Genomic DNA, 14,500 nt, shown 5'->3' with positions numbered 1-14,500 from the left:
AGATTTGCTTAAAATTTAAAAGAGTAAAAAAAACTTTGATCATATATATATATATATATAAATACCCACTACACATGGATCCAATAGTTGGTAAATTCATTACTTGAATCACCTTAGAATCCCTTCTCTCATAGTTATATAACTATACAATTATTTTTGGATTTGTTCATGTATACCTAAACCAGTTTATTTAAACATGAAATATTTGTCTCTTTCGGACTAAGGGTAGTGATTGGGTTCACAAATAACAAACTTTGAATAAAGAATTAAAAAAGCTTTGTCATTATATAAGTTGTGAGTATGCAATGCTATAATATTTGTTTATCGATGGAGTTTAACATTGTCTTCTAAACGGAAAAAGTTCCATGATAATGACACTCTAACCATTTTTACAAGTTGATTTAAAAAATAAAATAACAATATAAAAGTAATTTTTCTTCTTTACTTAGCTAATGTTTATTAATAATGGCAATAATCAGGTTGAGAAATTATGTTTTCTGAAAAATACTCAAATTTAGTATCAATATATATGCAAAGAAAAAAAAGTTACTCATTTTTTTTAACTTAATTTAATTTGTTCATAGAGTGAAGAATAAGTTTTCTCTAAGACATTCGTCGTGAAGTTTGGGGCACAAGGAATTCTTAGAAAAGAACTTAAATTTAGAATAAATTATCCTTATGTATGTTAATCTATTAGTTAACCTTTTAATGTACAAAATTGCTAATTATACTTTATAATAAAATGATATTAATATTGTTAGAAGTACATCTTACATATATTGTTTTTGGAAGATTTATATTTATTGTAGAATTAATGTGTTTAAGATGAGGCTTTAAATTGGTATAGAAAAGTTATTATTTTTATATTGGTTGTAGTTATAGTCAAAGCTTCTGTTGGTGGTCAAAAGATGATTTTTTTTTTCTAAGATGTAAATGAGATTTAGGAATATAGATGAGTCAAAATATTTGTAAACTTTTTCTTATTTTTACCTAAATTTTCTTTTCATTCGTTTTTTTTTCCATCAAATTTCTTGTACATTTCACCTATCTATTAACTTTCCAAAATAGTGATGATGTGTTAGAAGAAAAAAAAGAAGTAAAAAACTAAACTACTTCTTTTCATCACCAGAATTTTCAAAATAACATTGATTTGACTTCATTTTTTTTTTTCACATTTTAACCCTCAACCATTATCATTTTCTAAATTTTATTACCTTAGTTTATTTGTGCAATATACCATCATCTTGTTTCTCTTTTTTTTCACACATTTTACCATCTAAATTATTTCCGCGTATTTTACTATTGTTTATCAAATTTTACACATTTAGTTGGTAATCTTTTTTCAAAATATTGCAGTAAAATAATTATTTTAAGGCCACTATCAAGACTTGTTATACTTCTTTAACATATCAGTAAAATGCTTAAAATTAGAAAATATAAAGATAAAATATACCAGAATGCAAAAATGATTGTAGTTGAATAGTAAAATGTGAAATTATTAGAAATTTAATAGACTGGTAAAATATGAAAAGAAAATTTTTGAAGATAAAAAATAGTGATAATTGAGTGATAAAATGTACCATCAACCAATAAATAATATATATTAATACTTGGATTTAGTAGAAAGAAGATCAACTTTTCTAAAAAAAAAAAAATAAACATTCTATTTTTGAAAAATGTCAAACCCTAAATATGCATCTAGAAGGAAGGGGAAGATGTCTCGAAAACAAGAAAGTGAACATTTTACAGAATTTCTTAAACCACAGCTCATCTCATTTTCTCATAAATCTATATCTCTCTAAAAACTCAAGTCTCTTTCTTCTCTCTATTTTCTTTCTTATATTTCTCCATCTTCTCTCTAAATTTTCTCCTTCTTTCTTCTTCCGATCAGCAATCCGTTGGTGCTTGAGCACTTATGGTATAAAGGACTTCATTATTCACCGATCAAAATCCTCTCTTGAAGTTGGTAAGGTCCAAACCTTCTTCCTGTGAATTCTCTGTGTTTTCTGTGCATGCAAGCATTGATCGGCTTGCATGTGTTCTTGCATTGTTCATGAGTCTTTTATCTTTTGGTTTCTTCGGATTGGTTTCGCTGCATCGACCAGAAATTGTGGTTGTTGTAGAAGTTCTTGGATTGAAACATATAAAAGTGGTCAATTGGATTCGAGGTAAGGGAAGCTAGTTAATTTAATTGATGAATTTACGGTGTATGTGAATGTTGTTTAATGATTTTGTATGTGTAAGAAATTGGATTTTGTGGCGATTGAATAGTCTATGTTATATGAAATTGATTTGGTTGATTTTGTATGAATGTAAAAATTTAATGAATTGTATTCGGTTGAGTTGGTGTGAACTGTTAAATAGTTGTGTTCATGTTGATTGTCTTTATGCTGAGTTTCTGGTTCATGGCCGAGTGAATTGTGAAGAAGTGAGATAGTGAAATTGGAGAAATTATGTTCGTTGTAAGTGTGGTCGGTATAGAGAATCTGGGTAAGTGGTATAAGACTTGTTAGAACCCTTGAGTTACTTAAAACTATACAACAAGTAGGAAATCTGATTTTCGATCCTTGAGTTGATGATTCTGCAGAATTGACTCTCAAATCTGAGATGAAACTCTCTAAATGATGTTAGAAAGGTTTAGGTATTCTTAGTTTAGTGTATAGATGTGTAGGATTCATGTTTGGAAGATTAGAAGTTTGGAAAAAGGTTTAGTTTTGGTAAAATTTGACGTATTCATAATTCTGCAGAAATTTCTACAGAATTATGCAGAAAACTGAGGATTCGCTGTTGACCGTTCGATCATGCGCTGATTTGGCCGATCGGCCTTGTTCTGCGCTCTGTTATTAATTGGGTTTAGTTTTTTTTGGAGTTCTCCCAGTTCATGATCATTCGGCCTTAGTAGTGCTCGGTCTCGGTAGTGCTTGTCCTGTACTGGCGCTCGGTCTCGATAGTGCTAAGTCTTGTACTAGCGCTCGTTCTTGGTAAGTGCTTGGTCTTGGACTAGTGCTCGTTTGATATAGTGCTCGGTTTTGTACTAATATTTATGATAGTGTTAGCGATCGGTATTATTGAGTTGTGTGGTCTCTTATGAGCGCTCGTTCTCATTCCAATGCTCGATATCGTACTTGTACAAAGTTAATAGTGTTCGGTCTAAGCCAATATTGTTCGTTCTAAATCATAAGTGCATGATATAAGTTCAAGTGTTCGACTCCTGCTTGAGTCTTATTCTCTAAATGACCGCTCGGTCATGTTCTCGTATTGGGAGTGCTCTCCCGTTCGGTCTTGTTCATAGATTATGTTGATCTTTCACGTTTGGTCTTTTTCCAAGGTGGGACTATTGTTTTACTGTTATGTGTGATATTTATTTAAAGATGTGATGAATGAGGAAATATGTTGTTAATGAGGTATGGTATTAAAATGTGATATGAATGAAATAGTATGGATATGAAGAAGTATGATGTCATTTGTATTATATGGATATGAACGAGTGTTCCAAGGAGGAATATCTCAGAAATGGTTATGAAATTGTAAAATATGAATATGGTCAGACTAAGTTGTCGTTCATCCTGACATTCTAATGGTCACCGAGTCTCAAGTAGAGAATGGTGGCGCATGTGGTGAGAATAACAGAGGACTGGTTGCGTATAGCTTGGAGTTCCATCTATTGGACTAAACTCATGTGTAGGCTTGAGTTTCCAGCTACAGTGAGGGATGAAGGGCTAACCTCGTGTGGCGGCTTGGGTTTCCAGCTATGGTAATTCTGATGATTTTTCAGATTACCTTTTCATGAGTGCAAGAACGTCGTAGCTACAGAATTCATACAGTCCGGACAGTTAGAGTAAAGTGAACAGTCATTGCATGCATTGTTGTATGATTATGGTTGGAAATGTATGATTGGTTGTTGCAAGATGGACTTATTGATTTATATCAGATTTATGCGAGTTATCTATTTACATAGTTAATTAAATTACAGTAGCTTACCCTTATTTTCCTGTCTTGTCATGTCGTCCGTTCGATCGTCCTTGTCCTTGCAATGGTCACCCTTTGGGTGTGAGCAGAGTGTGCAAAAGATATTCTGGAGCAGGCGCTGGCAGGAGAGGAGAGTTTCCTATAAGAGTAAGACCGTTCGGTCTTGTGCTTGTTTTTGTTTTTTTTAGTATAGGACCGTTCGGTGTAATACACCGTTGTAGGACCATTCGGTTGATAATCCTCTTGTATGACCGATCAATCTATTTTTATGATTTGTATCAAATGTAGATTTATGTAAAGTTTTTAATTTATGGTTATTTTGTTTCTTGTAACTGTTCTATTTTATTGTAAATGTAAGTAATCTTGAATTTTTCATTAAAGACTATATAATGAGTGTTAAAAGTTGCTTGTGTAAAATAGGATGTTAAAAGGTATTTGTTAGTAAGGTGCATTGAAATGATAAAAATTGAAAATGTTAAGAAAATAAAATAAAATTTTAACTATTTAATTATTTATTTTATAAAATTTATCATCTTTTTAAACATTTTTTTTCCTAATTTGTGTTTTCCTAAAATTTTTAACTAATTTGAATTTGAAATTTCTTCAAAGTAAGAGAAGGAGGAAGGAGAGTTATATTTCTCAAATTTCAAGAGGAAGGAAAGTGAAATTAAAAATGAGAATAGAGAAGATGCTAGAGTATAAGTCACTCTTTGCACCCCTACTTTCTAAGTTCACCACCTAGCCTATGTCTTTTCATACTCTAAGATAACTAGTATTATTAGTTTTTAAAAAATACAAGTCAAATTCAATCTTTCATAGGATACATATACATTACAGAAAAATTAAATAGTTTAAAGTATAAATATATGTTAAATTCAATTACTGCTTTAAATATACACACTTATATTATATCATCATTAAGAGAAAATCCCAACTCCTTACAATTCATTCCAAATCTAAAAAAGAATACTAACACGAAGAGAAAAATAGAGAAAAAAATCAAAAGATTTTTTTTGAAAGTTAAAATATTTATAATACAAGAACAGTTAAGCTTTAGAAAATTTAAAAGTAATTAAATCTTAAATAATTACCACACAAGAGCTATTTTATTTTTTGAACTATTACATTATTTTGTTTCAGTTAAATGCAATGTTAGATTTTTATTTTTCATTTCATAATTATTTTAATTATCTATTGTAGAAATTAAACGTGACCTTGTAAGATTACGAAAGATAAGTTATGCATGATCATAAAAAAAAACTCATAAAAACAGCAAGAAATTAGTGGTACAAATAGTGTTAGACTTTATATTTTTTATCCGATTACAGAGAACAACAGCTAAAATTAATTATGATTATGAAAAATTAAAAGTTAACAAAAATTATTCAAACCAAAAAACATATTTTAAGCTTGTTTTTCTGAATTTCCACCTACTTTTTGAACCCATGATTTATCACATTCACATCGGTCCATCGCACGTGTTTGCACCTGAAAGCATTTCAGCCTTCGCCGCGCCGCCCACTCTTTTTTTATTGTTGAATTTATGTTGACTATATTTATACAATATTTATTATTTATTTATTCTGTAGATATTATAAAGAGACCTATTTGCAATTGTAAATAATTCAATAAGATTCATTGATTAAGAATTATAAGATTTATAGAATTTGTCGGGTGTGTAAAATTCTTTAATTTTTTAATATTGTGGCTTATTTTGAAATAGAAAGATATAATTTAATATTAAAAATAATTAAACCAATTAAATAGTCAAGCCTGATTTTCCAAGAAAAACATTCAGTGACCTTTAATTAATTAAAAATTACTGCATTTTGTTATGATTTTTCTTGTTAAAGAAATGTGCATCTTATAGGAATAATATTTATACAATTTTTTTTTTCATTGACATTCGCTTACATTCGAGTATCAATACATAGGTGTGGAACCATAAAACAGAAAGTGTAAGATCTTTTTCTAAAATTTTTGTGGGAATTTATGAAGTTGTAATTACAACATATTTAAGTCAATTTTATCCAAGTTTAGAACAATGCTGAAAATAAAGTATTTTCGTATCTACCATGTAGAGATAACTTACGTATGCATGCTAGTTTATTGTGACTGTAATTATTCTATAGATATTCCTCAACCTTAAAAACGACATGTAAGATTCAACTTGTGACAAAAATGTTTTGAAAAATCAGGAGAATATACTTCATTCTTGAATTTATTCAATGACTTAATTTAGAAGACATCTGCAAATAATATAATTTAATATAAATCATTGAGGGTCGGCTCATGTTAATTACCTCTCCAAGTTAACAAGGGATTACCAGAGTACATAAAATTAACGCAATTAATGTTTATATTTATTAACAATAATAAAAAAGAGACACACTTGTTAAAAAAAAACTTTATCCATATAGAGAAAAGATAGAGTAGATTGGTGACAAGATAAAAAAAAAGTAAGTTGTTAAATGAAATATGATTTTATTGGTGGAAGAAAAACATAATGAAAGTTAACTTGAAAATTTATATTATATTATTTTAAAATCAAGGAGAGAAAACTCCATAATCTATTATTATGAGAAGTTTACGGTACATATTTTGTCAGCTAAGGTAGTATATATTATGTTATTTATATAACAAAATCTATTTATTTTGTTACACTGATTTATGGGTTTGCATACTTTTTGAATTCTTTGTATGGGAAATTTTATTTTTGAGTTTATTAATTTTTAAGAAAATTCTTTGTAGTTTTTAATCAAAATATTATTATTTTTATTAATATTAGTGATATATCTTAGTAAGGAAAAATATGTATTAAAAACAGAATTGGCTATGTTATGATCCAATGGCAGAGGTGGTTCAAGGAACTACGTGTAAGTTTGCATGGAAAAGTGTACAGTAAATGTTGAACACAACATAAGACTTTTTGTCCTTTCACCAATAGAATAAGAGGGTTACCCAAGAAAGCCATTGTTGGTCTTTCATTTCTTAGAACATCCTTCTCAACTCAAAAATGAATTTTCTAAACAAAACCACTTTTTTTTCTCGATCCTATGTGTATATATACTCAGAAAAAAAAATAGTTTGATGAAAATTACTAAAGGAGTATAATACAAAGTTATATATGTAAATTAATCAATGAACACGAAACTTTACCAAAAAATAAAAACCAAGATTGTATCATAAATGAATGAAATATAATTTTGTGTGTGTTTTTAGTGCGATTAGAAATTATTCAAAACTTAAATGTGACATTTTTGGATAGAGAAATGCTAGGGAACAACAGTGTCGGAATAAAATTGCAATAGCACAAAAGATGAGAGAGAAAATGAGATAGGTGTAAAAAAAAGAGAAAAGAAGGTTTGTCTTTTGTTTGTAGCATTCAATTCTATTATTTTCTCTCTTCCTCACACACTACTCTCTAGCTATTCATCGAGAATTCATAACCGACTCCCTCTCTCTCTTGGGAAATGGTTTTAAGAGGAAAAACCAGAAGGCGGTCTCACCATTAATGGGTTCTCCATAGCTATTGAATTAGAAGCAGCACAAGAAAAAGAGCAAGAAGAGACAAAGAGACAAAGGTTTTAAGCTCCTCTCAGAATATCATGGCTTCTTCAAGTGTTAAGAGCACCAACTCAACAACTCAACTTGAACCACTCCCCCCACATCTTCATCATCAACAACCACCACATCATTTTCATCATCATCAAATACCAGACCAACAAATCTCTTTTGGGATGATGCCATCTTCCTCATCACACTCTATCCCTGCAAATTACTTGTGAGTAATCATCATAAGCCAAGCAGTGCACTTTCTGCAACACAGCTCAGGGATCATCCTATCAATTTTTTCTTAGAAGAAAATTCACACCAATTGTATATTTTTCTTGTGTTACTTTCTTTCTGCTGTTGTTTTGATTTACTTTATGATTATTCAACAGAAGCAAAGATTCTGGAGCTTATGATCTGGGAGAATTGGATCAAGCCTTCTTTTTATATCTTGACGGTCAGGCTGACCCTTCTAGTGTTCAAGACCAAAGACGTGAGCTTTTTCTCTCTCTGAAATGCTCTTACATAAAGGAACAAATAAACCTGTTTCTGATTTCAAGATCTTATTAAATTGAGAAAGAAGAGCACTTGCTTTTTTCATTTCAGTTTGAAAGATTCTCTAAGGCAAGGTTTGTTTGGGTCACAGCAAAAGCATGTTTCAGGAGATCCATATCTTATCTGCCGTATAGTACTTTGTTTGACCAAATCCTTTCAGAGAAGTGAAAAAAAAGGGTGGCCAAAAATATGTTGTAGAGACATTTTTGCACTTCTCAAAAAAGGAAAAAGAAAACTGATCCTCTCTCCCACTCACTCTCCTAGTTTTCTTGTTGATTTTATTCATAATCTCCACATGTACTGAAAAAGTATACACATAGGGCATGGATGCTTTCTGCTTTCTCCTTCTTCTGGCAGAGCTACAAATAATGCATGACAGTTTCCCACACCTCTCTTGCTTCTTATTTGTGTTCTTCTGCAATCATTTTTTTCTCTCTTGAAAAACATAACTCTTGTTTTTCACATCTCACAATTTCTCTGTGATCATATATATATATATATATATATATATATATATATATATATATATATTACTTGTTTTGATACATATATTTACTTATAATTGATGATGCCGAATTCTATTCATATATGTGTTTCGACAGAGAACTCATCATCAGGAATGAGGCCACCACCAACTCTCAATATTTTCCCATCTCAGCCTATGCACGCAGTGCCACCACCCAATTCCAAGGTACCATAATAATAATAATCATATCCCACTCTCATTTGTACTTTGTTAATTTTGATGCTATGATATGTACATCTGATCTAGATTATCCATGTGTTATCTAGCTTCTAATATATATAGTTAAATATAATTTTATTTTTTTCTATTTGTTAATTAGGTTAGCATGGAGTTACCCTCCACGCACACCAGTGGCTCCAAGAGACCAGGGTCATCCATAACCAAGCCCAACCCTCACACCGAATTAGCTCCATCTGCACCTGAACCACCCAAAGCTGTTAAGGTACACAGCATATACACACGCATAGTTTTTATTTTGGATACACAAATTTATATATTTAACTTCCAGTGCCCTCAAAAGGGTTGAGGAAAAAAAAAATCCTTCAGTAATTAATCACCTGTTTAATATGCATGTGTGTTATATCAGCGAGAGGGAAATCGCAAGGGAGCAACCTCAAGTTCTGAGCAGGAAGCACCCAAAACACCAGATCCTAAGGTTGATAACTATGATTAATTTTCTTTGTGTTACATTTGTTGTTCCTTCATGTACGGTGTTGTTTTGGATTTGATAATTAAAGGCGAATTAATGTGTGGTTTCAAAACGGTGTGCACAGACACTGAGAAGACTTGCTCAGAATAGAGAAGCAGCAAGAAAAAGCAGGCTCAGGAAAAAGGTACTGTAAATTCCCCTGAAAGATTATTTTTTTCTAAAATATTGTGTGTGGTTATGCACATTTTAGGCAAGACTTGTCAACGAGTCTCTATTATTTAAAGTTTGAGCCATAAATTTTTATAATATGACCAATTTATTTGTGTTTCTCTTTCTCTCTATCTCTGTGTCTCTCTCAGGCGTACGTTCAGCAGCTAGAGTCAAGTAGAATTAAGCTTAATCAGCTAGAACAAGAGTTGCAGCGTGCAAGAGCTCAAGTAAGGAAGAACCTCTTCTCTACGGCAAAGACTTGGTGCATTCTTTGAATAGAATATTTTCGGAAAAGTACCTTTTGTTAAAATATGCTCAAAAGGTTGACGAAGAAACGATTATTTCTCTTAAATACATTAGAACAGACAAACACGCACTTAGTATATATAAATATATATATTGAAGCTAGGCTTTTGAAAACTAGCTTTTCTAATACATATATAAAATGTTATAAATGTGTTTGACATGATGGTGTTGCAATAATGCAAATTCAAACTTGATAGCACTAACAAGCAATGCGTGTTTCTATTTTAGGGCATATTAATGGGTGGAAATGCCCTTCTGGGAGGTGAGCAAGGTTTTCCTATGGCTATGACTGGCATTAGCTCAGGTGACCATTCTGCTTCTTCACTTCTTTTTTCACTCTCATATTTTTAGAAAACTTTTATTATTATTATTCACTTTATTTTTTATAGTTTTAAGATATTACGTATTACTCTTTTGTTATAACTTATTTCCAATGTCAGTTTAGACTTATGTATTTATTACGAAGTAAAATAGCAAGCCTCATGTCACATTTCTTGTTTCACATTATATTGGTAAAAAGAAACACAAGAATAAACTTGTAGAATTTAGTTTTTATATATTTAAAAAAAAAGCAAATTGTCTAATAAAATTTGGCATTATTATTGGTTACTGTAAAAGTTAAAAAATTTGAATTAAAAAGAGTTGAGTTATAGATAGTTTTGTGCATGAATTGCAGAGGCTGCAATGTTTGACGTGGAATATGCGAGATGGTTAGAGGAGCACCAGCGTCTAGTGTGCGAACTAAGAGGTGCAGTGCAAGAACACCTCCATGAAAATGAGCTTCGGTTATATGTGGACAGTTGTTTGGCTCACTACGACCAAGTAATGAACCTGAAGAGCATAGTGGCCAAAACAGACGTATTCCACCTTGTTTTTGGCATGTGGAAGACCCCAGCCGAGCGTTGCTTCATGTGGATTGGTGGTTTCAGACCCTCTGAACTCATCAAGGTAATAATAAATTAATATCTTTTCAAAACAAAAACAAACATATAACACTTGTTTCGAATGCGAAGGTTTGTTTCTAGGAAGGATTGTTATGTGAATCCATTGACTTGTCTTGGAGAATATGGATTTAATGGGGATGAATTTTTATGGAGATGAATTTAATGCCATCAATGAATATGGAGTTAAAGTTATGATGAAGGGGTAGAGTTAGGCTTGATTCCTGTTAAGCCATGCCTTTCACTTGAATTTTCTGGTTGGAATGAGAAACCAACTAAGAAAGGAAAAAGAGTTATAGCAAAGTGCATGACACGGGTCTCTATCTCTCACTGTCTTCTTCCTATGGATGAATTAACTTCCTCTAATTTCCATAACCCAAAGTAAACTAACAACCTTTCATTGACCATGAAATTGTGTGACACACACATACAAACAAAACGAACCTAACTCCTAGACAATGACTTAACATTTCTTTATTTATTGATTTATTAATGTGCATTGGTTTTAGATTATTCTGGGTCAAATCGAGCCTCTCACGGAGCAACAAATACTTGGGATATGTGGGTTGCAACAATCCACACAAGAGGCAGAAGAGGCTCTTTCACAAGGACTCGATGCCCTAAACCAATCTCTCTCGGACACTTTAACATCGGACTCTCTGTGGTGTCCTCCAAATATGACTAACTACATGGGACAGATGGCTGTGGCAATGAACAAACTCTCCACTCTTGAAAGTTTTGCGAGACAGGTACATATATATGAATCTTGTTTACGTAAAATAACAACTTATTAATAATGTTTGATGGATGAATGAATGCATGCTGAATTTGTGGTTGATTTAATTTGGGTAAGTTTTGTGATGTTGGTAAACTAGTTTTGTGGTCCTCATAACATTTGTACAAAGTTTTCCGTAACTGATCTCGTGGGGATCAGGTAAGGAACTAGAATTTGTTCCTCTTTGAATTGGTATGGGGAGACCTACTCCATTTCATGCATGTCCCACCACCATCTCTCATCTGGTTGTTACATCGAATCTATATATATTAAATTAATTTTAACAAAAACTTAAATAATTAATATAAATTTTTTGAAATATTTATACATATAGATATAGATAGATGTCTTTGTGACAACAAAATTGTATGTGCACGTGTATATATATCATAAGCATATAGATTTGTAGTTTTGCTCGAAAGCGGTAGGAAAATAAAACCCTATAGCTAATATTGTTGTTCTTTGTTGTTGATTAAGACTGATTTATGGTTATTGTACAAAAAGATAGGACAAAGTTTAGTACTGAAAGTTTTGGTATAGAAAATAGTAAATAGGGTATTGAAAAATGGTTTTTGATGAGTAAAATGTGAGGATAATAATAGATATAAATGCATTTAACATCGAATTCCTAAGTTAGTACTAATCAACAAGTGTAGCATTGGTCACGTACACGTGAGTCTAAGGAAAAAAGTGGTCCCTCGTGGAAAGATACGTTCTGAATTCCATACCTATGTGATGTCATGGTCGTAACTGTAACTTGAAGACACAACATACATATTACACACCATAGCTTTCTTTTTGGCCATTTATGAAAACACACACACACTCTCGCATGACCTACCATAGAATATTTAAATAAAATATTTAAAATGAGTTTATAAGTGTGAACATGTTTGATCCTGAAATTTCCATTACAATCAAGGAAAAAAAAGAAAAAGATGTGTAAAACTTCTGTGTGACGTTCATAGTCACTGGGTCGGTTCACCAACTATGCTTAAGTTCAATGATTAATTATTGATTTTAATTACAAGTCTTCGAAGAACACGTTTGAAACTATGGTAAAGTAAGCAATAAAAAAATAACAACATAAAAAACCGGAGGAATCCTTAGGTAGCCAACAACAACAACATCATCATCATCATTGTACAATAGATTTTGTCACAAGAAACCTTTCCCATTAATTAATCCGTGTCTCAGTTTGACCGATTTGTAGTTTCTGTTTAACTATTACTAAAGAATTTTGTTTTCTTCAACCCTTTAAAACTGTCAAATAATTACATAAAATTACATCTCTCTTTGATGTATTCTTTATCTTTATCTTAGTTGACTGCAATTTTTTTATTAATTGATAACGTTTAATTAGGGGTGCCAATAAAACAATAATAGCGGGGGCAAAAACTGAAGATTTAATTGTTTAATCTAATGCTACTAGCCACAAAGTTGACTAGAAAAAACGTTGGTCCTAGATTTTAGTGTGAGTGATTGATTTGATTATCATTATTGTTGTCGTCATTTAAAGAATTCAGAAATTAATCCAATGTGTCATAAGGTAGAAAAATAACATTCAACCTCTTTATGGAAGAGGTCCCAAATCCAATTGTCCTTATGCTGAAGTTTCTTAAGTATTCCTTTGCCTAAGTTTTAAAATTAGACTAGCTAACTAGACTATATGTCATATTAGTTAATAAATTAGTGGGGATAATTTGCAATTAGACAACAAATGAAGGCACCATTCTAGTATTAATTCCCTGTATGCTTCTAAAAGAAATTCAGTTCATTAGATCTTCAGTAGTGTTCAACCAAGTTGCACTTATATTTTATTTTTGTTAATCTAACATAAAAAATACAATGAGTTTATGCTATTCATTTTTTCTTTTGTTTAACTGATTTACTAACTCTGAAAAATCTATACAGTATGATTGATCGTTATTCTGTAACATAAAATTGATACGTTTTCTATTTGAAACAAATAAATTAAAATGATGATGAAAATAAAGAATTGTTTTAAGATATTTTAACGACAACATCCTTAAATAAAGTAAATTCTGTTTAATTTATTTAAAAGAAGTGTGTGTGTGTGTGTGTGTGGTGATAGAATGAAATATATTGAATGCTTGGTTTTTAAAAAGCATTTAAAGGAGTAAATTTAAGAATCGAAAAGAGTGCATTTGATGAATGGAATGAAAGAATGCAATAAAGTCAAAGATATTTATTAGTTTATTAAATGAGTGAGAATTGAATGAAGAAGGAAAAAGTTGAAGTGTTGGGGTGATGAAATTACAGGCTGATAATCTGAGGCACCAAACCATTCACCGTCTGCAGCAACTTCTAACCACGCGCCAGGCAGCAAGGTGTTTGGTGGCCATTTCTGAGTACTTCCATCGTCTTCGAGCTCTCAGTTCTCTCTGGTTCACGCGCCCTCGCCAAGACTAGATCATCTCAACCCATGGCTACCACCTACTAGATCATAGATATATATATGACCTTGTAGCTTCTTTATTTCTTCTCTTAAATTATATCTTAGTTCGTTCTTTCTGGTACCACCCTTAATTTCTCGCCCACCTTCTTCATCTTTCTATGTGCATTCATAAGCACACATAAACTCCATTAACAAAATCACATTAATTAGAACTACTTATCGTATTCAATATTTTCTATGAATTGCACTGAAATATAAAGAATATTTACATGATTTTTTAGTGGGAATACAAGGCTATATTTGATTAAAAGATAAGAGAAGATTTTGGTTTTGTCTTATAAGAAGAAGAAAAAGGAAACTCCTGACTTATCTACGTGCTCATCAATGCTTGCATGCATAAGTTGTTTATCTCTTTCATTTATCAACCCAAAGAATTGGTCAACTTATGATTCCTGACATATACATATATATTACTTTTTCTCTAATCAAGAAATAGATTTCTGTAAATTAACAGGCAACTTCTTATGTGAGAAAGTTCATTGATAGAAAATTACATTTGTATATGAAGTTTCCATTGATGGAAGATTATTGTGAAAAA

At 31.3% G+C, this 14,500-nt stretch overlaps 1 protein-coding gene across 1 annotated transcript; it reads left to right on the top strand.

Moving 5' to 3' along the window:
- Positions 1-7,284: 7,284 nt before the first annotated feature.
- On the top strand, positions 7,285-14,138 carry LOC108324275 (bZIP transcription factor TGA10). Its single transcript, XM_017557181.2, has 11 exons — positions 7,285-7,753; positions 7,914-8,014; positions 8,679-8,767; positions 8,922-9,044; positions 9,189-9,257; positions 9,376-9,435; positions 9,611-9,688; positions 9,996-10,071; positions 10,444-10,715; positions 11,218-11,457; positions 13,767-14,138. The coding sequence occupies exons 1-11, from the start codon at positions 7,578-7,580 to the stop codon at positions 13,914-13,916; spliced, it is 1,434 nt and encodes a 477-aa protein (XP_017412670.1). The 5' UTR covers positions 7,285-7,577; the 3' UTR covers positions 13,917-14,138.
- The last annotated feature ends 362 nt before the right edge of the window (positions 14,139-14,500 follow it).

This window comes from Vigna angularis, chromosome 3 (assembly GCF_016808095.1).
Source record: "Vigna angularis cultivar LongXiaoDou No.4 chromosome 3, ASM1680809v1, whole genome shotgun sequence".
NCBI classification, from domain to species: domain Eukaryota; kingdom Viridiplantae; phylum Streptophyta; class Magnoliopsida; order Fabales; family Fabaceae; genus Vigna; species Vigna angularis.
Note: the sequence above shows the minus strand (reverse complement) of the source record. Positions and strands in the feature narration are given on the sequence as shown.